The 26,963-nt window shown below is 44.2% G+C and overlaps 1 protein-coding gene across 2 annotated transcripts in view; it reads left to right on the plus strand.

Annotated features, from left to right (window-relative positions):
* Window positions 1–990: 990 nt before the first annotated feature.
* smarcal1 (SWI/SNF related, matrix associated, actin dependent regulator of chromatin, subfamily a-like 1) overlaps window positions 991–26,963 on the plus strand; it is a 28,667-nt gene continuing 2,694 nt past the window's right edge. Inside the window, exons 1-15 of one of the 2 annotated variants that reach the window (XM_029701990.1) lie at window positions 991–1,887; window positions 2,007–2,607; window positions 2,759–2,809; window positions 3,000–3,254; window positions 9,667–9,717; window positions 11,287–11,470; window positions 13,979–14,129; window positions 16,662–16,889; window positions 17,234–17,374; window positions 22,149–22,373; window positions 22,525–22,586; window positions 22,679–22,781; window positions 24,040–24,222; window positions 25,985–26,085; window positions 26,233–26,329. In XM_029701990.1, the coding sequence (XP_029557850.1) occupies window positions 1,549–1,887; window positions 2,007–2,607; window positions 2,759–2,809; window positions 3,000–3,254; window positions 9,667–9,717; window positions 11,287–11,470; window positions 13,979–14,129; window positions 16,662–16,889; window positions 17,234–17,374; window positions 22,149–22,373; window positions 22,525–22,586; window positions 22,679–22,781; window positions 24,040–24,222; window positions 25,985–26,085; window positions 26,233–26,329 (2,772 nt within the window). In that variant the 5' untranslated portion in view covers window positions 991–1,548. Of the gene's footprint in view, window positions 1,888–2,006; window positions 2,608–2,758; window positions 2,810–2,999; window positions 3,255–9,666; window positions 9,718–11,286; window positions 11,471–13,978; window positions 14,130–16,661; window positions 16,890–17,233; window positions 17,375–22,148; window positions 22,374–22,521; window positions 22,587–22,678; window positions 22,782–24,039; window positions 24,223–25,984; window positions 26,086–26,232; window positions 26,330–26,963 lie in introns of both variants that reach the window. The other variant, XM_029701989.1, reaches the window with a different exon arrangement.

The raw sequence follows: 26,963 nt of genomic DNA on the forward strand, positions 1-26,963 counted from the left end.
CTATAACCAGTCACTACCACTACTATAACCAGTCACTACCACTACTATAACCAGTCACTACCACCACTAAAACCAGTCACTACCACTACTATAACTATAACCAGTCACTACCACTACTACCAGTCACTACCACTACTATAACCAGTCACTACCACTACTATAACCAGTCACTACCACTACTATAACCAGTCACTACCACTACTATAACCAGTCACTACCACTACTATAACCAGTCACTACCACTACTATAACCAGTCACTACCACTACTATAACCAGTCCCTACCACTACTATAACCAGTCACTACCACTACTATAACCAGTCACTACCACTACTATAACCAGTCACTACCACTACTATAACCAGTCACTACCACTACTATAACTATAACCAGTCACTACCACTACTATAACCAGTCACTACCACTACTATAACCAGTCACTACCACTACTATAACCAGTCACTAACACTACTATAACCAGACACTACCACTACTATAACCAGTCACTACCACTACTATAACCAGTCACTACCACTACTATTACCAGTCACTACCATTACTATAACCAGTCACTACCACTACTATAACCAGTCACTACCACTACTATAACCAGTCACTACCACTACTATAACCAGTCACTACCACTACTATAACCAGTCACTGCCACTACTATAACCAGTCACTACCACTACTATAACCAGTCACTACCACTACTTTAACCAGTCACTACCACTACTATAACCAGTCACTACCACTACTATAACCAGTCACTACCACTACTATAACCAGTCACTACCACTACTATAACCAGTCACTACCACTACTATAACCAGTCACTACCACTACTATAACCAGTCACTACCACTACTATAACCAGGTCACTACCACTACTATAACCAGTCACTACCACTACTATAACCAGTCACTACCACTACTATAACCAGTCACTACCACTACTATAACCAGTCACTACCACTACTATAACTTATTTCACATCAATAAATCCATTTAAAACAAGCTAGCAAGCACATCACATTACATTTTCTTTAGGAAATATACATCACTTTTCTAGTCAGGATCTCGCTTTGTGAGAATGACTCCCTATACTGCAAAAAGGCACAGATATTTATATATAGTATCACTGCACATATCCCTATTTCTTATTGTAAAACTTTTTACTGTATTGAAAGAATTAACAAAAAAATAAAATTAATAAAAATAAAATAAAAAAGTGCTGAACATTTACACCACGTGACTTGCTATTGTTAAACGTCACTTCCTTCGCCGGGAATCACAAACAAAAACCAGAAAGTTAATATACTTACGAATAACTTCTGCTTTTGTTGATTTAGCGTAGGTTGTTAGCTAAAATATGTCGTATTCAGACATAGCTAGCTAACCCTGCTACTTGTTTATTCATATTTCTCTTACCGATATGGGCTGTGAACTTTTCCGACTTGTTAGCAAGCTAACGATAGCTAGCTAGCTGGCTACATCCTAACTTGCCAGCAAATAAGCAGGCTATATAGCTAGAGCTAATAATTAACCATGTCTAGCTCTTTGACGGCAGAGCAGCAGCAGAAGATAGAGGAGAATAGACGAAAAGCTTTAGCGATTAGAGCACAGAGACAGGCTGCTCAGTCAAACAACCAGACGCCCAAATCAGGGCTCAACAACCCAGCCAGTGCTCCTCAGCAACGCGTTAGCACTCAGTCTGGTCCACTTTCTAACTCAACTCCCCGATCAGGACTAACTCATCATCCACCTAATACTGTGCTTCAGAATGATGTTCCACGGGGTCAGGACAGGAGACCTAACCAGTTGTTTTCTAGCCCAAGGGACAAGTCTGGACAGAATTCACTATTCTCCAATACTGCCACTAAACAGGTGAGGAGTGATAACTTGACGTTTTGTACAGTTATATTTGTTTTTGGTTTGTCTGTTGGCAATGACTTTTGTTTCTAATGTACTGTGTTTTTTTTTTTTTTTTGTCTTTGTCTCCTCAGATTAAAGTAATTGACCCACTACCTCTCCCAAAGGGACAACATTCCTTGAAATGGTTAGATGTGTCTACAGGAGGAAGCCCCTCAGTGTTCAAACCTCTTCAGCCAAAGACAACAGGTGGCCCATCATCTTCCATTTCTGGAAGTTCCACTGGTACTGATAGTTCATATGGAGCCAAGTCATCATCATCATCATCATCAGGCCAGAATGTCTCCTCTGTGTTCAAACCTCCACAGCCGAATAAAGCAGTGTTACCTGGTCCGTATCCTACTTCTACAAGTGCAACGGACAGTTTCTCTGTTTCTAAACCTCATCCAAAGACCTCTTCTTCTGGCCCGTCTTCCGGTTCTGGAAGTGCCGTTGGTAGTTTCTATAAACAAGGAACCAAACATGGAGCCACGTCACCATCTATCCAGAGTGCTGTGAGACAGCAGCAACCTTCCTCCAGCAGTACTGACGTTAGTAACTCTCTACCTGTGAAGAACCCTGCTGTCACAGTCAGAGGGAAATGTGTGTCTCACTCAGAGGAGCGTTTCAGAGTGGAAGTCGGCTACCATGCTGAGCTGATTGCTTTGTTCAAAAACATCCCTTCTCGCAATTATGGTGAGTTTTATTTTTATTTTTTTAATGGATGTATTTAAATTCATCAGCCCTATATAGTGCAATAACTAATATTTATTTTCAATTTTATACCCTTAGATTACGTACACTTGTTTTCTATGTCTTGTTATTGTTTATCTTGTATCTCCAACAGACCCTGCTACCAAGATGTGGAACTTCAGCCATGAGGACTATCGTCAGCTAAGTATGAGATAGGCCTACACACATCATATACTTTAAGAAGATAATCACATGTATTGGTCAAGTAAAGATAATGTCTTTGTCCCAATAGACACACTCTTCCCTATAGAGCTCTGGTCCAAAGTAGTGCACTGTATACGGAATAGAGTGCCATTTGGAACTATCTAAGAAGGCCCATGTATTTCCTGTTGTAGTGGAGGAGTCCGGCTCCATCTCCTGTATATGTCTGAAACCTCTGGTGGGGGGTATTGACGTGGCGCCAGCTTCTAGCCGGTCCCGTGACACTGCTTCGCTTGGGGCCCTGCTGAAGCTGTGTAGTGGCTGGAAGAGACCAGGGGCTACCGTACAGGGCCACGCCACCCTGGTGTCACGATCGCGCTTCGAGGTCGACGTCGGGTACCATGTTGACGTCATCGCTGCTTTCAAACAGATGCCTTCCAAGAACTATGGTAAGTGGAAACCTGTTTTAGGGCTGTTGCGGTGACAGTATTAATCAAATCAAATCTATTTATATAGCCCTTCTTACATCAGCTGATATCTCAAAGTGCTGTACAGAAACCCAGCCTAAAACCCCCCAAACAGCAAGCAATGCAGGTGTAGAAGCACGGTGGCTAGGAAAAACTCCCTAGAAAGGCCAAAACCTTAGGAAGAAACCTAGAGAGGAACCAGGCTATGAGGGGTGGCCAGTCTTCTTCTGGCTGTGCCGGATGGAGATTATAACAGCACATGGCCTAGATGTTCAAATGTTCATAAATGACCAGCATGGTCAAATAATAATAATCACAGTAGTTGTCGAGGGTGCAACAAGTCAGTAACACAAGAGTAAGTGTCAGTTGGCTTTTTCATAGCCGATCTTTGAGAGTATCTCTACCGCTCCTGCTGTCTCTAGAGAGTTGAAAACATCAGGTCTGGGACAGGTAGCAGGTCTGGGACAGGTAGCAGGTATTACCGGCACACCGGCAGTCATGGCCGCAGTCAAATTCCACGTGACCATTCAGTCATGGTAATATTCTCTTATGCACTCTGGACATGCGTTGGTAGTAGGCTTACCCAAGTCGCTAATGACCATGAGGTCATTAGACTCCCTGTGGCTCAGTTGGTAGAGCATGGTGTTTGCAAAGCCAGGGTTGTGGGTTCGATTCCCACCGGGGGCCAGTACGGGGGGAAAAAATGTATGAAATGAATTGAAATGTATGCATTCACTACTGTAAGTCGCTCTGGATAAGAGCGTCTGCTAAATGACTAAAATGTACATATAAATGTAATGGCCTGGTACTCAGGGCTCTATTGTCTTTCCATTAGGTCTTAATGGCCTGGTACTCAGGGCTCTATTGTCCCTCCATCAGGTCCTAATGGCCTGGTACTCAGGGCTCTATTGTCCCTCAATTGGGTCCTAATGTCCTTGTACTCAGGGCTCTATTGTCCCTCCATTGGGTCCTAATGGCCTGGTACTCAGGGCTCTATTGTCCCTCCATCAGGTCCTAATGACCTGGTACTCAGGGCTCTATTGTCCCTCTAACCACTCTGACATCAATGCAATCATAAATCACATCAAACACTTATCATCAAAACAGTTCATGCTTTTAAAACTCACCTTTAGGCTGCATTGTTTAACCTCACTGTGATGATCAGTTTGAAGAATGAAGTTCAACAACAGGTTGAAACTGGTCCTTGTGGATGTTGTTTCAAAGCCAAACACAACGAAAGGGACAGGGCTTTGTAAGGTGATGATTAATTCAAAGTATTTCTGAACTTGCATGTAGGACACCATAGTTTATGCATAGGCCTATATGTGAGCCTAAGCCTGAAAACCCTCCACCTGAATTCAAATAATGATTGTACCATTATCCAAAGCCTAATAGCCTACCACATATTACGCACGGCAGAAAAACATATTTTTTGAAGATGGCTTTGGTACATACAGTGCCTTCGGAAAGTATTCAGACCCCTTGACTTTTCCCACATTTTGTTAGGTTATAGCTAGAGGTCGACCAATTACCAAAAAAAGCCGATACCGATTAATCGGCCGATTTTAAATAAATAAATAATAATGTTTTTTATATATATATATATATATACACAAAAAATTTTAATGTTTTTTTATTTAAAAAAATTATAATAATATATATACACTGCTCAAAAAAATAAAGGGAACACTTAAACAACACAATGTAACTCCAAGTCAATCACACTTCTGTGAAATCAAAATGTCCACTTAGGAAGCAACACTGATTGACAATAAATTTCACATGCTGTTGTGCAAATGGAATAGACAACAGGTTGAAATTATAGGCAATTAGCAAGACACCCCCAATAAAGGAGTGGTTCTACAGGTGGTGACCACAGACCACTTCTCAGTTCCTATGCTTCCTGGCTGATGTTTTGGTTACTTTTGAATGCTGGCGGTGCTTTCACTCTAGTGGTAGCATGAGACGGAGTCTACAACCCACACAAGTGGCTCAGGTAGTGCAGCTCATCCAGGATGGCACATCAATGCAAGCTGTGGCAAGAAGGTTTGCTGTGTCTGTCAGCGTAGTGTCCAGAGCATGGAGGTGCTACCAGGAGACAGGCCAGGACATCAGGAGACATGGAGGAGGCTGTAGGAGGGCAACAACCCAGCAGCAGGACCGCTACCGCCGCCTTTGTGCAAGGAGGAGCAGGAGGAGCACTGCCAGAGCCCTGCAAAATGACCTCCAGCAGGCCACAAATGTGCATGTGTCTGCTCAAACGGTCAGAAACAAACTCCATGAGGGTGGTATGAGGGCCCGACATCCACAGGTGGGGGTTGTGCTTACAGCCCAACACCGTGCAGGACGTTTGGCATTTGCCAGAGAACACCACGATTGGCAAATTCGCCACTGGTGCCCTGTGCTCTTCACAGATGAAAGCAGGTTCACACTGAGCACATGTGACAGAGTCTGGAGACGCTGTGGAGAACGTTCTGCTCCCTGCAACATTCTCCAGCATGACCGGTTTGGCGGTGGGTCAGTCATGGTGTGGGGTGGCATTTCTTTGGGGGGCCGCACAGCCCTCCATGTGCTCACCAGAGGTAGCCTGACTGCCATTAGGTACCGAGATGAGATCCTCAGACCCCTTGTGAGACCATATTCTGGTGCGGTTGGCCCTGGGTTCCTCCTAATGCAAGACAATGCTAGACCTCATGTGGCTGGAGTGTGTCAGCAGTTCCTGCAAGAGGAAGGCCTTGATGCTATGGACTGGCCCGCCCGTTCCCCAGACCTCAATCCAATTTAGCACATCTGGGACATCATGTCTCGCTCCATCCACCAACGCCACGTTGCACCACAGACTGTCCAAGAGTTGGCGGATGCTTTAGTCCAGGTCTGGGAGGAGATCCCTCAGGAGACCATCCGCCACCTCATCAGGAGCATGCCCAGGCGTTGTAGGGAGGTCATACAGGCACGTGGAGGCCACACACACTACTGAGCCTCATTTTGACTTGTTTTAAGGACATTACATCAAAGTTGGATCAGCCTGTAGTGTGGTTTTCCACTTTAATTTTGAGTGTCTCCAAATCCAGACCTCCATGGGTTGATAAATTGGATTTCCATTGATTATTTTTGTGTGATTTTGTTGTCAGCACGTTCAACTATGTAAAGAAAAAAGTATTTAATAAGATTATTTCATTCATTCAGATCTAGGATGTGTTGTTTAAGTGTTCCCTTTATTTTTTTGAGCAGTATATATTTTTTTTAGATATATATTTGTATTAATCACAATTACAGCAATACTGAATGAACACTTATTTTAACTTAATATAATACAGAATTTATTTGAGACTAAATAGATTTTATGAAACATGCTCAATTTTGTTTAAATAATGCAAAAACAGTTTTTGAGAAGAAAGTAAAAGTGACAAAAAAATCTAACGTTTTAAGTTCCTTGCTGAGAACATATGAAAGCTGGTGGTTCAATATTCCCAGTTAAGAAGTTTTAGGTTGTAGTTATTATAGGAATTATGACGCGTCAACTATTTCTCTCTATACCATTTGTATGTTATATACCTTTGACTATTGGATATTCTAATAGGCACTATAGTATTGCCAGCCTAATCTCAGGAGTTGATAGGCTTGAAGTCATAAACAGCTCTGTGATCAAGCATTGCTAAGAGCTGCTGGCAAACACAGTAAAGTTTGAATGAATGCTTACGAGCCTGCTGCTGCCTACCACCACTCAGTCAGACTGCTCTATCAAGTATCAAATCATAGACTTAATTATATTATAATTAACACAGAAATACGAGCCTTTGGTCATTAATATGGTCAAATCCAGAAACTATAATTTCGAAAACAAAATGTTTATTCTTTCAGTGAAATACGGAACCGTTCCGTATTTTATCTAACGGGTGGCATCCCTAAGTCTAAATATTGCTGTTACATTGCACAACCTTCAATGTTATGTCATCATTTTGTAAAATTCTGGCAAAGTAGTTCGCAACGAGCTAGGCGGCGCAAACTGTTGCATATACCCTGACTGCGTGCAATGAACGCAAGAGAAGTGACACAATTTCACCTGGTTAATTTTGCCTGCTAACATGAATTTCTTTTAACTAAATATGCAGGTTTAAAAATATATACTTCTGTGTATTGATTTTAAGAAAGGCATTGATGTTTATGGTTACGTACATTCGTTCAACGATAGCGCTTTTTTCACAAATGTGTTTTTGTTAAATCATCCCCGTTTGGTGAAGTTGAAGTAGGCTGTGATTCGATGATAAATTAATAGGCACTGCATTGATTATATGCAACACAGGACAAGCTAGTTAACCTTGTAATATCATCAACCATGTGTAGTTAACTAGTGATTATGTGAAGATTGATTGTTTTTTATGAGAAGTTTAATGCTAGCTAGCACCTTACCTGTCTCCTTGCTGCACTGGTGGTCAGCCTGCCACTGTTTCCTCGTGGAATGCAATGTAATCGGCGTCCAAAAATGCCGATGACTGATTATGAAAACTTGAAATCGGCCATGCCGATTAATCGGTTGACCTCTAGTTACAGCCTTATTCTAATATGGATTACATTTTTATTTTTTTCCCCTCATCAATCTACACACAATACCCCATATTGACAAAGCAAAAACTGTTTTTTAAGCCATTTTTGCTAATAGAAATTAAATACAAAACTTTTACATAAGGATTCAGACCTTTTACTCAGTACTTTGTTGAAGCACCTTTGGCAGCGATTACAGTCTAAAAGTCTTCTTGGGTATGATGCTACTAGCTTGGCACACCTGTATTTGGGGAGTTTCTCTCATTCTTCTCTGCAGATCCTCTCAAGCTCTGTCAGGTTGGTTGGGGAGCATCGCTGCACAGCTATTTTCAGGTCTCTACAGAGATGTTCGATCGGGTTCAAGTCCGGGACACTCAAGAACATGTCCCGAAGCCACTCCTGCGTTGTCTTGGCTGTGTGCTTAGGGTCGTTATCCTGTTGAAGGTGAACCTTCACCCCATTGGTCCTGAGCGCTCTAGAGCAGGTTTTCATCAAGGATTTCTCTGTACTTTTCTCCGTTCATCTTTGCCTCGATCCTGACTAGTCTCCCAGTCCCTGCCGCGGAAAAACGGACTGTCGTGCTTTTTACTGAGGAGTGGCTACTCTAACATAAAGGCCTGATTGGTGGAGTGCTGCAGAGATGCTTGTCCTTCTGGAAGGTTCTCCCATCTCCCCAGAGGAACTCTAGAGTTCTGTCAGAGAGACCATCGGGTTTTTTGTCACCTCCCTGACCAAGGCCCTTCTCCCCCGATTGCTCAGTTTGGCCGGGTAGCCAGCTCTAGGAAGAGTCTTTGTGGTTCCAAACTTCTTCCATTTAAGAATGATGGAGGCCACTGTGTTTTTGCAATGTTTGTTTTTGATGCCCTTCCCCAGATCTGTGCCTTGACACAATCCTGTCTCGGATGGCATACAGAGTTTGGGTGGACTATCACCTGTCATGCAGAGAGAGGCTGCATGCTCCTCAACTAGTGGTTGATGTGTGGCGTGAAATAAGTGTTCTTATAAGCCCAGGCATTATGCAATCCTTTGTGAAAGCAGACTTCTGATGGTTGCTGCTAAAAAAGGATCCCAGCTGCTGCTCTATTTCTTTGTCAGCTGTTCCTCTATAAAACCGGAGTAGCCTAGCCAACATGATGTGAACTGCAGGAAAGCAGCATACGGATTGACATTCCTTTCCACCTTGACCATGTTCCTTCCCATTTTGATAACGGGCCAGTTCTAAATCCAAACACATTTTTTTTACATATAAGTAAAGACAAGATTTAAATTGAGAATATGATCACTTGATGAGCGAACAGGGTAGGTGGAGCACCACTCGTCCTCATCCTCGTAGTCAGCAGAGGAAAGGAACTGAGAGAAAGGTTTTCAAATGGTCAACAGCCTGTAGTCGCATCATGGGGCCCTGTATGTTTTGATTTCTAACACATTCTAAGGTTTGTGTCACATCTAAATCTACCTACTTTTACGCTCAACGTAGCCACTTCATATGTGCACTCGCTCCGGAATGGGGAAAATATCATTTCTATTTTATTCAGCTAAGTTCAATTATATTATTCTTACAATAATATAAAATAATGGCACGAGACTTATAAGCATATCTTTCCTGCTAAATGAACTAGCCTATGGCGCATAAGAGCTGTTAAACATATTTATGTTAATAACGATCAATTACCGTGAGACTGGCATTCGCATGACAATAACCGGCTGACAATTTCATGACCGCCACAGCCCTAGACCTGTTAGTTAATTTTCCTACTATTTTTCAAGCGTATTATTTCATTTTCATATATTCATCAGTATCAAGTTTTGGATAGTGCTTTGTAATATTATATATATTCTCTCTTTTGTTAAGATATGAAGACAAGAAAGTGGAGTTTCTTGCTTGAGGATTATGAAAGACTTAGTAAGTATTATCCTGTTGTGGTCATTGTTTTGACACTTCATGGTCATGTATCTGCTTGCCTTCTCTGCTGAATTGTCTGCGACCTCTGCATTCTATATTCAGTGAGTGTTCTGTGTTCTATATTCAGTGAGTGTTCTGTGTTCTATATTCAGTGAGTGTTCTGTGTTCTATATTCAGTGAGTGTTCTGTGTTCTATATTCAGTGAGTGTTCTGCGTTCTATATTCAGTGAGTGTTCTGCGTTCTATATTCAGTGAGTGTTCTGCGTTCTATATTCAGTGAGTGTTCTGCGTTCTATATTCAGTGAGTGTTCTGCGTTCTATATTCAGTGAGTGTTCTGCGTTCTATATTCAGTGAGTGTTCTGCGTTCTATATTCAGTGAGTGTTCTGCGTTCTATATTCAGTGAGTGTTCTGCGTTCTATATTCAGTGAGTGTTCTGTGTTCTATATTCAGTGAGTGTTCTGCGTTCTATATTCAGTGAGTGTTCTGTGTTCTATATTCAGTGAGTGTTCTGCGTTCTATATTCAGTGAGTGTTCTGCGTTCTATATTCAGTGAGTGTTCTGCGTTCTATATTCAGTGAGTGTTCTGCGTTCTATATTCAGTGAGTGTTCTGCGTTCTATATTCAGTGAGTGTTCTGCGTTCTATATTCAGTGAGTGTTCTGTGTTCTATATTCTGTGAGTGTTCTGTGTTCTATATTCTGAGTGTTCTGTGTTCTATAATCAGTGAGTGTTCTGTGTTCTATAATCAGTGAGTGTTCTGTGTTCTATAATCAGTGAATGTTCTGTGTTCTACATTCAGTGAGTTCTATATTCAGTGAGTGTTCTGTGTTCTATATTCAGTGAGTGTTCTGTGTTCTATATTCAGTGAGTGTTCTGTGTTCTATATTCAGTGAGTGTTCTGTGTTCTATATTCAATGAGTGTTCTGTGTTCTATAATCAGTGAATGTTCTGTTCTACATTCAGTGAATACATTCGGAAAGTATTCAGACCCCTTGACTTTTTCCGAAAATGTCTTGTTCTAAAATTCATGAAATACATATTTTCCTCATCAATCTCCACACAATACCCCATAATGACGAAGTGAAAAAATGTTTTCAGAAAGGTTTGCAAATGTATAAAAAAACAGATACCTTATTTACATAAGTATTCAGACCCTTTACTATGATACTTGAAATTGAGCTCAGGTACATCCTGTTTCCATTGATCATCCTTGATGTTTCTACAACTTGATTGGTGTCCACCTGTGGTAAATTCAATTGATTGGATATGATTGACTAAGGTTTTTCTGTTTAAAAAAAAAATTATTAATACATTTGCAAATGTAAAAAAAAATCTGTTTTCGCTTTTTCATTATGGGGTATTGTGTGCAGATTGATGAGGATTTGTATTTAATCCATTTTAGAATAAGGCTCTAATGTAACAAAATGTGAAAAAAGTCAAGGGGTCTGAATACTTTCCGAAGTCCCTGTATATTCAGTGAATTGTGTGTGTGTGTGTGTGTGTGTGTGTTCTGTATTCAGTGAAAGTTCTATGCTCAGTGTGACTCTGTTTCGTGTTCTACTTCCCAGTGGAGGCTCTCGGTGCCATTCCATCAGTAGAGATTGAGCCTCTCCCTAGAGGTGTGATCCAGGTGTTCTCTGCCCTGTTTGAAGGCAGCCAGACATGGCCATCAGAGGTTCCTGAAGCCGACCTGTCCTCCATCGACCCCTCATTGACACGTCGTCTCATGCCCTTCCAGAGAGACGGTGTCAAGTAGGTGTTAGTCTCACTGTTATGACCATACAACTCAAGTCACAAATAATTAAAGAGCCGCAGTAAATAACAATAGTGGGGCTATATACAGGGTATAACGGTAAAATGTGGAGGCTATATACAGGGTATTACGGTACAATGTGGAGGCTATATACAGGGTATTACGGTACAGAGTCAAAGTGGAGGCTATATACAGGGTATTACGGTACAATGTGGAGGCTATATACAGGGGGTACCGGTACAGAGTCAATGTGGAGGCTATATACAGGGGGTACCGGTACAGAGTCAATGTGGAGGCTATATACAGGGGGTTACGGTACAGAGTCAATGTGGAGGCTATATACATTGGGTACCGGTACAGAGTCAATGTGGAGGCTATATACAGGGGGTACCAGTACAGAGTCAATGTGGAGGCTATATACAGGGGGTACCGGTACAGAGTCAATGTGGAGGCTATATACAGGGGGTACCGGTACAGAGTCAATGTGGAGGCTATATACATTGGGTATGGGTACAGTGTCGAGGTAATTGAAGTAATATGTACATGTAGGTAGAGTTATTAAAATGCATAGATAATAACAGAGTAGCAGCAGCGTACTGGGTTGTATTCATTAGGGCACACCACAGCAAAATGTTTAGCAACAGAAAGCGGAAATCAGTGTTTCATATTGGACATTTCCAATATTTCCCCCGTTTTCAGGTTTTCTCCTTCGTTTTGTGCCTAATGTATACAAATCTTATGTATCTGGTTATTTATATAGTTTCATATTGTGATAATCAGGCTGTTTGTATTACACCTTGAGTGTCTTCTCCAGGAATACGTTTGTTTTGCATTTCCCCTGATGGTTCTTGATTTAAAAGTCTGTTTGTATGTACAGTTGAAGTACATACACTTAGGTTGGAGTCATTAAAACTCGTTTTTCAACCACTCCACAAATTCCTTGTTAAAAACTATAGTTTTGGCAAGTCGGTTAGGACATCTACTATGTGCATGACAAGTCATTTTTCCAACAATTGTTTACAGACAGATTATTTCACTTATAATTCACTGTATCACAATTCCGGTGGGTCAGAAGTTTACATACACAAAGTTGACTGTGCCTTTAAACAGCTTGGAAAATTCCAGAAAATGACGTCATGGCTTTAGAAGCTTCTGATAGGCTAATTGACATCATTTGAGTCAATTGGAGGTGTACCTGTGGATGTATTTCAAGGCCTACCTTCAAACTCAGTGCCTCTTTGCTTGACATCATGTGGAAATCAAAAGAAATCAGCCAAGACCTCAGAAAAACCGGTGTAGACCTCCACGAGTCTGGTTCATCCTTGGGAGCAATTTCCAAATGCCTGAAGGTACCACGTTCATCTGTACAAACAACAGTACGCAAGTATAAACACCATGAGCCCAAGCAGCTGTCATACCGCTCAGGAAGGAGACGCGTTCTGTCTCCTAGACATGAACGTACTTTGGTGCGAAAAGTGCAAATCAATCCCAGAACAACAGCAAAGGACCTTGTGAAGATACTGGAGGAAACAGGTACAAAAGTATCTATATCCACAGTAAAACGAGTCCTATATCGACATAACCTGAAAGGCCGCTCAGCAAGGAAGAAGCCACTGCTCCAAAACTGCCATAATAAAGCCAGACTACAGTTTACAACTGCACATGGGGACAAAGATCATACTTTTTAGAGAAATGTCCTCTGGTCTGATGAAACAGAAATATAACTGTTTGGAGGAAAAAGGGGGAGGCTTGCAAGCCGAAGAACACCATCCCAACTGTGAAGCACGGGGGTGGCAGCATCATGTTGTGGGGGTGCTTTGCTGCAGGAGGGACTGGTGCACTTCACAAAATAGATGGCATCATGAGGTAGGAAAATTATGAGGATATATTGAAGCAACATCTCAAGACATCAGTCAGGAAGTTAAAGCTTGGTCGCAAATGGGTCTTCCAAATGGACAATGACCCCGAGCATACTTCCAAAGTTGTGGCAAAATGGCTTAAGGACAACAAAGTCAAGGTGTTGGAGTGGCCATCACAAAGCCCTGACCTCAATCCTATAGAAAATGTGTGGTCAGAACTGAAGTGTGTGCGAGCAAGGAGGCCTACAAACCTGACCCAGTTACATCAGCTCTGTCAGGAGGAATGGGCCAAAATTCACCCAACTTATTGTGGGAAGCTTGTAGAAGGCTACCCGAAACGTTTGACCCAAGTTAAACAATTTTAAAGGCAATGCTACTAAATACTAATTGAGTGTATGTAAACTTCTGACCCACTGGGAATGTGACGAAAGAAATAAAAGATGAAATAAATCATTCTCTCTACTATTATTCTGACATTTCACATTCTTAAAATAAAGTGGTGATCCTAACTGACCTAAGACAGGGAATTTTTACTAGGATTAAATGTCAGGAATTGTGAAAAACTGAGTTTAAATGTATTTGGATGAGGTGTATGTAAACTTCCCGACTTTGACTGTAGTTGTATTAAACCCTGGTTGTCTCCTCCAGCTTTGCGGTGTCCAAAGATGGCCGCCTCCTACTGGCTGATGACATGGGACTGGGGAAGACAGTTCAGGCCATTTGCATAGCTGCCTACTACAGGAAAGAGTGGCCTTTATTAGTGGTGGCCCCCTCTTCTGTCAGATTCACCTGGGCTGAGGTACACCACATTTCTTATTAGCTATAGGCCTAGACTATGATATTTATTAAAATTAGAAATTGTGTATTTTCCTCAGTGTTCAATAATAGTCATGGAGTGGTACATTATCGAGGAATACAAGGTTAGTTTTGTATTTCCCCTGATGGTTCTTCATTAATCGGCTCTGTTCTTTCTGTTTTTGGGGGTAAGCTGCCATTCTTGTTGTCCATTAATTCAATAGACACTATGTCAGTCATGTACAGGGGAATATATTGCTGTTCTTTACACATTCGTGTTAGTGTTCTATCTCACTGGTCATCCCCAAAGCCAACACCACCTTTGGCCGCCTTTCCTTCCAGTTCTCTGCTGGCTGCCAGTGACTGGAACGAATTGCAAAAATCGCTGAAGCTGGAGACTTACATTTCCCTCACTAACTTTAAACATCAGCTATCTGAGCAGCTAACCGATCGCTGCAGCTGTACATAGCCCAACTATAAATAGTCCACCCAATCTACCTACCTCATCCCCATACTGTTTTTATTTACTTTGCTGCTCTTTTGCACACCAGTATTTCTACTTGCTCATCATCATCTGCTCATCTATCACTCCAGTGTTAATCTGCTAAATTGTAATTACTTCGCTCCTATGGCCTATTTATTGCCTTACCTCCTCACGCCATTTGTACACACTGTATATAGACTTTCTTTTTTCCTATTGTGTTATTGACTGTATGTTTGTTTTACTCCATGTGTAACTCTGTGTTTGTGTCGCATTGCTTTGCTTTATCTTGGCCAGGTCGCAGTTGTAAATGAGAACTTCTTCTCAACTAGCTTACCTGTTTAAATAAAGGACTTGTTCTCAACTGGCCTACCTGGTTAAATAAAGGACTTGTTCTCAACTGGCCTACCTGGTTAAATAAAGGACTTGTTCTCAACTGGCCTACCTGGTTAAATAAAGGTGAAATAAACAAAAAAAAGTGGAATCTGGAGGTGTTTCAAGTAAAGAGGACAAAGTGGATTGGTAGTGTTTTGTTTCTAAGCACTCTAATCCCCGTGTAGTCCTGTCGCTCCATTAGGTCATTTATCTTAAAGGAGAAACCAAGAGCCATTTTCTTTGTCTCGCGAGCACCCAGTAAATTAAACAGTACATCATGTGGACGTGGAACACCCAGAGGCTGTGGAGGATTGTATTCTGTTTATTACTGTATGGAATAGAGTTTTGTCTGTGAATTATTTGGTTGCAATGAACTTTGGCCTCCATCATTCCTTTGTCCTATTCATCCACTCTGACTGCATGTCCAATGGGTCTCCGTGTCCTATGGGTCTCTCTGGTTTCTTGTTGTTCCTCGCGGTTCTGGTGTGTTCTGCTCCGTCAGGGTGTCTGTTAGTGGTTTTACCCTTGAAGTGTAGAGGATACTGTCCCTAACTGGAGCAGGGGACTAGTTCTCATTTTAGTTGCCCCATCAGGTTTGCAGTCAAAGAGGAAGGTCTAGTCTTAGCATGCAGGAAATTTCCATTTTTTTGCTCTTGTGAACTCGACTGTTCCTCCCAGACGTGCTCTAGAATGTGTAGGACTCTTGTTAACTAGACTGTGTTTTGTTTTGACAGTTTGCTAAGCGTCCAGTGACTGTTTGCCCAGCGTCCAGTGACAGTTTGCTCAGCGTCCAGTGACAGTTTACGCAGCGTCCAGTGACAGTTTACTCAGCGTCCAGTGACAGTTTGCTCAGCATCCAGTGACAGTTTGCTCAGCGTCCAGTGACAGTTTGCTCAGCGTCCAGTGACTGTTTGTCCAGTGACTGTTTGTCCAGCGTCCAGTGACTGTTTGTCCAGCGTCCAGTGACTGTTTGTCCAGTGACTGTTTGTCCAGCGTCCAGTGACTGTTTGTCCAGTGACAGTTTGCCCAGCGTCCAGTGACAGTTTGCCCAGCGTCCAGCGTCCAGTGACTGTTTGTCCAGTGACAGTTTGCCCAGCGTCCAGTGACTGTTTGCCCAGCGTCCAGTGACTGTTTGCCCAGCGTCCAGTGACTGTTTGCCCAGCGTCCAGTGACTGTTTGCCCAGCGTCCAGTGACTGTTTGCCCAGCGTCCAGTGACTGTTTGCCCAGCGTCCAGTGACAGTTTGCCCAGCGTCCAGTGACTGTTTGCCCAGCGTCCAGTGACTGTTTGCCCAGCGTCCAGTGACTGTTTGCCCAGCGTCCAGTGACTGTTTGCCCAGCGTCCAGTGACTGTTTGCCCAGCGTCCAGTGACTGTTTGCCCAGCGTCCAGTGACTGTTTGCCCAGCGTCCAGTGACTGTTTGCCCAGCGTCCAGCGTCCAGTGACTGTTTGCTCAGCGTCCAGTGACAGTTTGCCCAGCGTCCAGTGACAGTTTGCCCAGCGTCCAGTGACAGTTTGCCCAGCGTCCAGTGACTGTTTGCCCAGCGTCCAGCGTCCAGTGACTGTTTGCCCAGCGTCCAGTGACTGTTTGCCCAGCGTCCAGTGACTGTTTGCCCAGCGTCCAGTGACTGTTTGCTCAGTATGCCATTGTTCACAGCGCTCTTATCTCCCCTCCTCTCCAGGCCTTCAGGCAGTGGCTGCCCTCTGTGCAGCCTGACAGTATCAATGTGATTGTCAAGGGGAAAGACAACCTTAGGGGTGGTCTGGTTAACATCACCAGCTATGATCTACTGAGCAGGATGGACAAGCAGCAGGCCGCTAACCCCTTCAATGTCCTCATAATGGACGAGTCCCACTTTCTGAAGAACATGAAGACTGCCCGCTTTAAGGCTGCTTTGCCGCTGCTCAAGGTACGGATGATTCTCTTTACTCTTAGGATCCTTGGGATTTAGGCTACAATTTATATATTCTATATAACAATTTAACAAAGGTAATTAGTGAAGTTTTCATTTGATCTCTTAAGACTGTTGGGTTGGACTGTGTTCTCATTAGTGTGTCGTCACTGTCTCGAGGTAGCTAAGACTGATTAGTTAGATAGTAGAAACTGATGACAACACTATGTTCTCAACCTCAGGTAGCTAAGACTGATTAGTTAGTAGAAACTGATGACAACACTATGTTCTCAACCTCAGGTAGTTAAGACTGATTAGTTAGATAGTGTTGTCATCAGTTTCTACTATGTTCTCAACCTCAGGTAGCTAAGCGCGTGATCCTGCTGTCGGGGACTCCTGCCATGTCCAGACCCTCAGAGCTCTACAGTCAGATCTTGGCTGTCAAGCCCTCCCTGTTCCCCCGCTTCCATGACTTTGGGACCAGATACTGCAATGCCCGACAGGTAAGTTTAGCCTACAGTACAGTATCCTAGACCCGCCTGTTACTCTACAGTATCCTAGACCCGCCTGTTACTCTACAGTATACTAGACCCACCTGCTGCTCTACAGTATCCTAGACCCACCTGCTGCTCTAACAGTATCCTAGACCCGCCTGCTGCTCTACAGTATCCTAGACCCGCCTGCTGCTCTAACAGTATCCTAGACCCGCCTGCTGCTCTAACAGTATCCTAGACCCGCCTGCTGCTCTACAGTATCCTAGACCCGCCTGTTGCTCTGCAGTATCCTAGACCCGCCTGTTGCTCTGCAGTATCCTAGACCCGCCTGTTACTCTACAGTATCCTAGACCCGCCTGTTGCTCTACAGTATCCTAGACCCGCCTGTTGCTCTACAGTATCCTAGACCCGCCTGTTGCTCTACAGTATCCTAGACCCGCCTGTTGCTCTACAGTATCCTAGACCCGCCTGCTGCTCTACAGTATCCTAGACCCGCCTGCTGCTCTACAGTATCCTAGACCCGCCTGCTGCTCTAACAGTATCCTAGACCCGCCTGCTGCTCTAACAGTATCCTTGACCCGCCTGCTGCTCTAACAGTATCCTAGACCCGCCTGCTGCTCTAACAGTATCCTAGACCCGCCTGCTGCTCTAACAGTATCCTAGACCCGCCTGCTGCTCTAACAGTATCCTAGACCCGCCTGCTGCTCTAACAGTATCCTAGACCCGCCGGCTGCTCTAACAGTATCCTAGACCCGCCTGCTGCTCTAACAGTATCCTAGACCCGCCTGCTGCTCTAACAGTATCCTAGACCCGCCTGCTGCTCTAACAGTATCCTAGACCCGCCTGCTGCTCTAACAGTATCCTAGACCCGCCTGCTGCTCTAACAGTATCCTAGACCCGCCTGCTGCTCTAACAGTATCCTAGACCCGCCTGCTGCTCTAACAGTATCCTAGACCCGCCTGCTGCTCTAACAGTATCCTAGATCCGCCTGCTGCTCTAACAGTATCCTAGACCCGCCTGCTGCTCTAACAGTATCCTAGACCCGCCTGCTGCTCTAACAGTATCCTAGACCCGCCTGCTGCTCTAACAGTATCCTAGACCCGCCTGCTGCTCTAACAGTATCCTAGATCCCGCCTGCTGCTCTAACAGTATCCTAGACCCGCCTGCTGCTCTAACAGTATCCTAGACCCGCCTGCTGCTCTAACAGTATCCTAGACCCGCCTGCTGCTCTAACAGTATCCTAGACCCGCCTGCTGCTCTAACAGTATCCTAGACCCGCCTGCTGCTCTAACAGTATCCTAGACCCGCCTGCTGCTCTAACAGTATCCTAGACCCGCCTGCTGCTCTAACAGTATCCTAGACCCGCCTGCTGCTCTAACAGTATCCTAGACCCGCCTGCTGCTCTAACAGTATCCTAGACCCGCCTGCTGCTCTAACAGTATCCTAGACCCGCCTGCTGCTCTAACAGTATCCTAGACCCGCCTGCTGCTCTAACAGTATCCTAGACCCGCCTGTTGCTCTAACAGTATCCTAGACCCGCCTGCTGCTCTAACAGTATCCTAGACCCGCCTCTTGCTCCACAGTATCCTAGACCCGCCTCTTGCTCCACAGTATCCTAGACCCGCCTGTTGCTCTAACAGTATCCTAGACCCGCCTGTTGCTCTAACAGTATCCTAGACCCGCCTGTTGCTCTTACAGTATCCTAGACCCGCCTGTTGCTCTAACAGTATCCTAGACCCGCCTGTTGCTCTAACAGTATCCTAGACCCGCCTGTTGCTCTAACAGTATCCTAGACCCGCCTGCTGCTCTAACAGTATCCTAGACCCGCCTGTTACTCTGCAGTATCCTAGACCCGCCTGTTACTCTGCAGTATCCTAGACCCGCCTGCTGCTCTACCTAGATTTCTTTAGTCGAGCAGTAGCAAAAACATAATCATAATTTCATGGTGTACAAGACAGCTGTCTGATTGGCTCCTGTCTGAGTGGACTGATCCATTGTGGAGGCAGGGAACAGTCCATCACTAAGACATTTTACATTTACATTTTAGTCATTTAGTAGACGCTCTTATCCAGAGCTACTTACAGTAGTGAATGCATAATTATATTTTTTTCTTCTGCACTGGTCCCCCGTGGGAATCGAACCCACAACCCTGGCGTTGTAAACACCATGCTCTACCAACTGAGCCACATGGGACCGTGTGCTACCGAAGTGATATATGGTTATATTTCATAAGAACAACGGTGCAACACAAAAAATATGATTTTATAACAAATACGCTTTCTCCTGCGTTGATAGAGGTCGCTGTCCACGGTTCTGAAACATCAGTGTGCTGTTGAATTGGGGCCTTTTCCTAGACCATAATGCTATGTGCACAATAGCAAAGTTAACCAGCATAATGGTGTTGAGAACAATGCGGAGGCAGAATAAGAGAAAACAGCCCTTATAATTAGGTCTATAATCAATAGCCTAACTGTTAAATGTGCCTGGCTTTATAAATCATCCATAAATATAGTATCTACAGCAGTGGTCACCAACCGCTCGATCTCCAAGGCATTCCTGGTCGATCTTGATTCAACTTGATCCAGCGGCCCTGGTGCCGTTGATCCAGCGGCCCTGGTGCCGTTGATCCAGCGGCCCTGGTGCCGTTGATCCAGCGGCCCTGGTGCCGTTGGCGGTAGGTGCCGTTGATCCAGCGGCTAAAGTAATTCCGCTACCTAAGAATAGTAAAGCCCCCTTTACTGGCTCAAATAGCCCACCAATCAGCCTGTTACCAACCCTTAGTAAACTTTTGGAAAAAATTGTTTGACCAGATACAATGCTATTTCACGGTAAACAAATTGACAACAAACAAAGGACATTCAACAAGCACAGCACTTACACAAAGAACTGATAATTGGCTGAGAGAAATTGATGATAAAAAGATTGGGGGGGCTGTTTTGTTAGTCAAAAGCCGCATTGAAGTCTATCGATTGTAGTCTGCTGCTGGAAAAACGTATGTGTTATGGCTTTACACCCCCTGCTATAATGTGGATAAAGAGTAACCTGTCTAACAGAACACAGAGGGTTTTCTTTAATGGAAGCCTCTCCAACATAATCCAGGTAGAATCAGGAATTCCCCAGGATAACTGTTTAGGCCCCTTGCTGTTTTCAATTTTTACTAACAGACATGCCACTAACTTTGAGTAAAGCCAGAGTTTCTATGTACAGTGAGGGGAAAAAAGTATTTGATCCCCTGCTGATTTTGTACGTTTGCCCACTGACAAAGAAATTATCAGTCTATAATTTTAATGGTAGGTTTATTTGAACAGTGAGAGACAGAATAACAACAAAAAATCCAGAAAAACGCATGTCAAAAATGTTATAAATTGATTTGCATTTTAATGAGGGAAATGAGTATTTGACCCCCTCTCAATCAGAAAGATTTCTGGCTCCCAGGTGTCTTTTTATACAGGTAACGAGCTGAGATTAGGAGCACACTCTTAAAGGGAGTGCTCCTAATCTCAGCTTGTTACCTGTATAAAAGACACCTGTCCACAAAAGCAATCAATCAGATTCCAAACTCTCCACCATGGCCAAGACCAAAGAGCTCTCCAAGGATGTCAGGGACAAGATTGTAGACCTACACAAGGCTGGAATGGGCTACAAGACCATCGCCAAGCAACTTGGTGAGAAGGTGACAACAGTTGGTGCGATTATTCACAAATGGAAGAAACACAAAAGAACTGTCAATCTCCCTCGGCCTGGGGCTCCATGCAAGATCTCACCTCGTGGAGTTGCAATGATCATGAGAACGGTGAGGAATCAGCCCAGAACTACACGGGAGGATCTTGTCAATGATCTCAAGGCAGCTGGGACCATAGTCACCAAGAAAACAATTGGTAACACACTACGCTGTGAAGGACTGAAATCCTGCAGCACCCGCAAGGTCCCCCTGCTCAAGAAAGCACATATACATACCCATCTGAAGTTTGCCAATAAACATCTGAATTATTCGGAGGGCAACTGGGTGAAAGTGTTGTGGTCAGATGAGACCAAAATGGAGCTCTTTGGCATCAACTCAACTCGCCGTGTTTGGAGTTTGTAACCTAGGACTTGTTGTTCTCCTGCTAGCTGCTGTGGGGTTGGGACTACTCTGGTTCCAGTAACCATAGGACTTGTTGTTCTCCTGCTAGCTGCTGTGGGGTTGGGACTACTCTGGCTCTAGTAACCATAGGACTTGGCTCCAGTAACCATAGGACTTGTTGTTGTTCTCCTGCTAGCTGCCGTGGGGTTGGGACTACTCTGGCTCCAGTAACCATAGGACTTGTTGTTCTCCTGCTAGCTGCCGTGGGGTTGGGACTACTCTGGCTCTAGTAACCATAGGACTTGGCTCCAGTAACCATAGGACTTGTTGTTCTCCTGCTAGCTGCTGTGGGGTTGGGACTACTCTGGCTCCAGTAACCATAGGACTTGTTGTTCTCCTGCTAGCTGCCCTGGGGTTGGGACTACTCTGGCTCCAGTAACCATAGGACTTGTTGTTCTCCTGCTAGCTGCCCTGGGGTTGGGACTACTCTGGCTCCAGTAACCATAGGACTTGTTGTTCTCCTGCTAGCTGCCCTGGGGTTGGGACTACTCTGGCTCCAGTAACCATAGGACTTGTTGTTCTCCTGCTAGCTGCCCTGGGGTTGGGACTACTCTGGCTCCAGTAACCATAGGACTTGTTGTTGTTCTCTTGCTAGCTGCTGTGGGGTTGGGACTACTCTGGCTCCAGTAACCATAGGACTTGTTGTTGTTCTCCTGCTAGCTGCCCTGGGGTTGGGACTACTCTGGCTCCAGTAACCTAGGAGAACTGAAGCTGATGTTAGAGGAGAGTCTAATGCTACGCCGTCTCAAGTCAGAGGTCCTCTCTCAGCTTCCTGCCAAGCAACGCAAGGTTGTCACGGTGACCACAGACGGTATCAACACCCGCACCAAGGCAGCTCTGTCTGCCGCAGCCAAGGATCTGGCCAAGGGACAACACAACAACAACGTGAGTACAATACTCTTACAGCTCATTTTGACGTTAGATGAAAAGGGTTTCTAGAGAGCATTCCATTGTTAATGTTCCTCTAGTTTTACCTTGACATGTCTTGTTAAACACATTCATCTTCTGTTGTTGTTTTTTTTATTCTGTTCAGAAGATGAAGGAGGCTCTTCTGGTTTTCTTTAACCACACTGCTGAGGCCAAGATTAAAGCCATCATGTGAGTTGAAAGTGTTTACCCCACATTGAGAGTAGACTACTGAGAGCATGTTGTTTTTTTTAAACCAGTTCTGTTTTGTTTCTGTTACTCAGAGAGTACATTATGGACATGCTAGAGTGCGGAAGAGAGAAATTCCTGGTGTTTGCTCATCACAAGCTGGTCCTGGACTCTATCACCAAGGAGTTGGGAGAGAAGGTGAGGAGAACAGGATGCCTGCTAAACAGACTATAAAAGTTTATCCACACAAGAGAAAGACTTTGGTTTAGATGACTCACTTTTCTAGTAAATATTGATATCGGTACATATTTATGCCTTATGCCATGACTCTCCTGGAAAGTGGGTGCCTAATGCCACGAGTGGTTTTAGTTCATCTTTAGGTAGATGACTTGCTTTTCTAAATATTTAAAACATAACAGAGAAAAGCATAAATAGGAAAGTATACCAGTTTCATTTGAGGACCAGGATGTTTACAGCTGTGCCAAACGGATTTCAAAATAGCTGGGTAGAGATTTTTGATGCATCGATTCCATGGTACAAGGTTGTATGAGTTGATATATAAAACAACGCAAGATTCGAGACTTCAAGATTTTCAGCTAAAATGATTGTACAGAATTCTTGCCACCAACAAAATGTTGAATATTTGGGGCGTACAATCATCACAACTCTGCAGATTTTGTTGTGAGGATACAGAATCAATAGACCATTTATTTTGGCATTGCCCTCAGGTAGCCCGTTTCTGGTCTCAGGTTCAGGAATGGCTGGAAATGCAGAACGTTGATCTAAAATTGACCCTAGAAATAGTACTGTTAGGAGATCTGGAGAGACCGGGTCAGTCAATTAATAATACACTAATACTCTTAGTAAAAGTATTTATCTTCCAACTCGCAATCTGTGGATTCTGTTCGATTAGATAGATTTGAAATTGTACGTTAAAAACATCACAGCATAGTTGAAAGATATGATGCGTAGAAATGTGAAGAGGGTGGCCAGCAGAGAGAGGACATATTGAGACACATGTAAATAGTGCCATACCTGCACTGAAACATATTCCTGCTGGTATGTTTGTTGTTCTTGATGTCTTTAGTTTTTTGCATCGCTTTCTCTTTTTTCCCTTTTTTGTTCATTTTGTTGGTTGTTGGTGCATTGTGGGCTTGGGGGTGGGGGGTCTCGGATGGTTGAGAGGTAGCTCTTGGGGAACTGTGGGGGGGGGTCTTGGAGGGCTGGTGGCCTGGCAGTAGGGTGCTTGGGCCGGTGGCTGATTTTTAAGGACCCCGTTTTTGACCTTGTTGGAGATCTGTCGAAATTGCCCTTGAGCAGGGAGGTTGGTCCTGTGGGTCGCTCTGGGTGGGAGTCTGTTAGATGACTGAATGTAATGTAAATGTTGAGCGGCTTCACTGATTGGATGAAACATGACTGTCTTAACGTGTTTCTATTGTCCTTCGTGTTATTTCAGGGTATCGACTACATCCGTATAGACGGCTCCACACCGTCATCAGACCGGCAGCAACTGTGTGACCGATTCCAGTTCACTGATAAGAGCTGTGTAGCGGTGCTCTCTATCACTGCAGCGAACATGGGCATCACCCTGCACTCTGCTGCTCTGGTGGTGTTCGCTGAGCTATTCTGGAATCCTGGGGTAAGGTCCTGACTAACCTTTAACCCCCTGGACTGACCTTTAACCCCCTGGACTGACCTTTAACCCCCTGGACTGACCTTTAACCCCCTGGACTAACCTTTAACCCCCTAGAGTCCATGTCTGCGGCCCCCGCGGACATGGACTCTAGGGGTTAAAATCCCCATCAAAATCCGTCAGTTTAAGATGGATGGCTGCGTCTCAATCGACTGCGTCCGATATGTAACACTTCCTGTGGTGAAACAACAGACATGTATGTAGAAAGAGGAGGAAGGGAAGCGCTACTAAGGTCCACAATAGTAAATGTTGGTAGACAGAAGGTGCTCTTTGGTAAAAGGGGTGAGTAGGTCATCAAACAGAAAGGAGGACCAAGGCTCTCTTCATATAATAGATTATAATGCCTTTATTAGTATGGCATGTTCAATAGAAACAATGTTTTTAAAAACCGACGCGTTTCGGCTGCATGGCCTTCGTCATTGTTTCTATTGAACATGCCATACTAATAAAGGCATTATAATCTATTATATGAAGAGAGCCTTGGTCCTCCTTTCTTTTTGAAGACATGTATGTGTTGGTGAGAGTCTCACAAGTCATATTAGTGTGTAGCCCAAACTGTTGGGATGCTGCAGACAGAAGTTGGCAGATCGGCTGTTCTTAGTAGTCTTGGGGTAAGGACCTGTCTAACCCCGGGGGGTAAGGACCTGGCTAACCTCTAACCTTTGCTCTGGTGGTGTTATCTGAATCCCTCTGGGGTAAGGTTCCTGACCTCTGAACCCTTCCGGGGTAAGGTTCTCCTGACCTCTGAACCCTTCCGGGGTAAGGTTCTCCTGACCTCTGAACCCTTCCGGGGTAAGGTTCCTGACCTCTGAACTCCTTACCCAGTGGTGTCACCAAACAGAGTGTCAGGGTCTTGGTTGACTGAAAAGTTGTGAATGCTAGTGAAACCTATAGCATGCTACAGCTAGTGAAACCAATAGCATGCTACCGCTGCTCTGTGTGTGAATGCTAGTGACACCTATAGCATGCTACAGCTAGTGACACCTATAGCCTGCTACAGCTAGTGACACCTATAGCCTGCTACAGCTAGTGACACCTATAGCCTGCTACAGCTAGTGACACCTATAGCATGCTACAGCTAGTGACACCTATAGCATGCTACCGCTAGTGAAACCTATAGCATGCTACAGCTAGTGACACCTATAGCATGCTACCGCTGCTCTGTGTGAATGCTAGTGAAACCTATAGCATGCTACCGCTAGTGAAACCTATAGCATGCTACCGCTAGTGAAACCTATAGCATGCTACAGCTAGTGAAACCTATAGCATGCTACCGCTGCACTGTGTGTGAATGCTAGTGAAACCTATAGCATGCTACCGCTGCTCTGTGTGAATGCTAGTGAAACCTATAGCATGCTACAGCTAGTGAAACCTATAGCATGCTACAGCTAGTGAAACCTATAGCATGCTACCGCTGCTCTGTGTGTGAATGCTAGTGAAACCTATAGCATGCTACCGCTGCTCTGTGTGTGAAAGCTAGTGAAACCTATAGCATGCTACAGCTGCTCTGTGTGTGAAAGCTAGTGAAACCTATAGCATGCTACAGCTGCTCTGTGTGTGAATGCTAGTGAAACCTATAGCATGCTACCGCTGCTCTGTGTGTGAATGCTAGTGAAACCTATAGCATGCTACCGCTACTCTGTGTGTTCCTATATCCTCCTATACTGTCTACCATACTCATTATCTGATGTCCTCTGGAATCTATCAGATAATGATCCAGGCTGAGGACAGAGTGCATCGCATCGGTCAGACCAGCAACGTGGACATTCACTACCTGGTCGCCAAGGGAACCGCAGATGACTACCTGTGGTAAGTCCTTTCCTCCTCTTTAATCAGTCTGAACTAACCTGGAACTAAGCTCTAATACTCTAATATCTATTAGGTTAATATTTCTGAAGGAACCATTTTACCAAAATGGGACAATAAAGATATTGATACATTTTTGTATCTCTGTAGGCCCATGATTCAAGAGAAGATGCATATTTTGGAGCAGGTGGGGCTCTCAGAATCCAACCTGTCAGAGAAGGCAGAGTCTGCCAGCTTCCACTGCAAGGTGAGGGGCACCGTTGGTGTTTGGTACACAGATGGGCTACACACGTCAGTCCACAGATTGGCTACTTTTAGTCATGGAATAGACAGGTCAACAGCGAACCTATCATTCTCCTCCTACGCTACATCACCTGCCATGGTTTAGGTTCTCTCAATCTCTTAGAGGACAAAGTAAAACACCAATAAATATACAACCTTCAACCTAGGGTGAATCATTTCTAGTGGGTCTCTTCCAGGAAGACAATGCCCCCATCAACAGGGCACAAGGTGCTTTTTGGTACATTTGAGTAAACATTTTTTGGGATGAGATGGTTCCCATTATGTCTGCATTATGGACCTGTACAGTAAGAACCTCATACCAACGGTCCAGCATGGTGGTGGTCGTATGATGGGTTGGGGATGCTTTGCTGCCTCAGGACCTGGACCTGGACCACTTTCCTTATTAGAAGGAACCATGAATTCTGTTCTGTATCAGATAATTCTACAGGAGAATGTCAGACCCATCCGTCTGTACAAAACACACAAATAAGTCTACATGAAAAAGGCTAAAAAGCAACACATTTGAAGTTTTGGAATGGCCTAGTCCAAGTCCAGATCTAATCCCAACTGAGATGTTGTGGCAGGACCTGAAATTAGCA

The sequence above is a fragment of the Salmo trutta genome, chromosome 20, assembly GCF_901001165.1.
Source record: "Salmo trutta chromosome 20, fSalTru1.1, whole genome shotgun sequence".
NCBI classification, from domain to species: Eukaryota; Metazoa; Chordata; class Actinopteri; order Salmoniformes; family Salmonidae; genus Salmo; species Salmo trutta.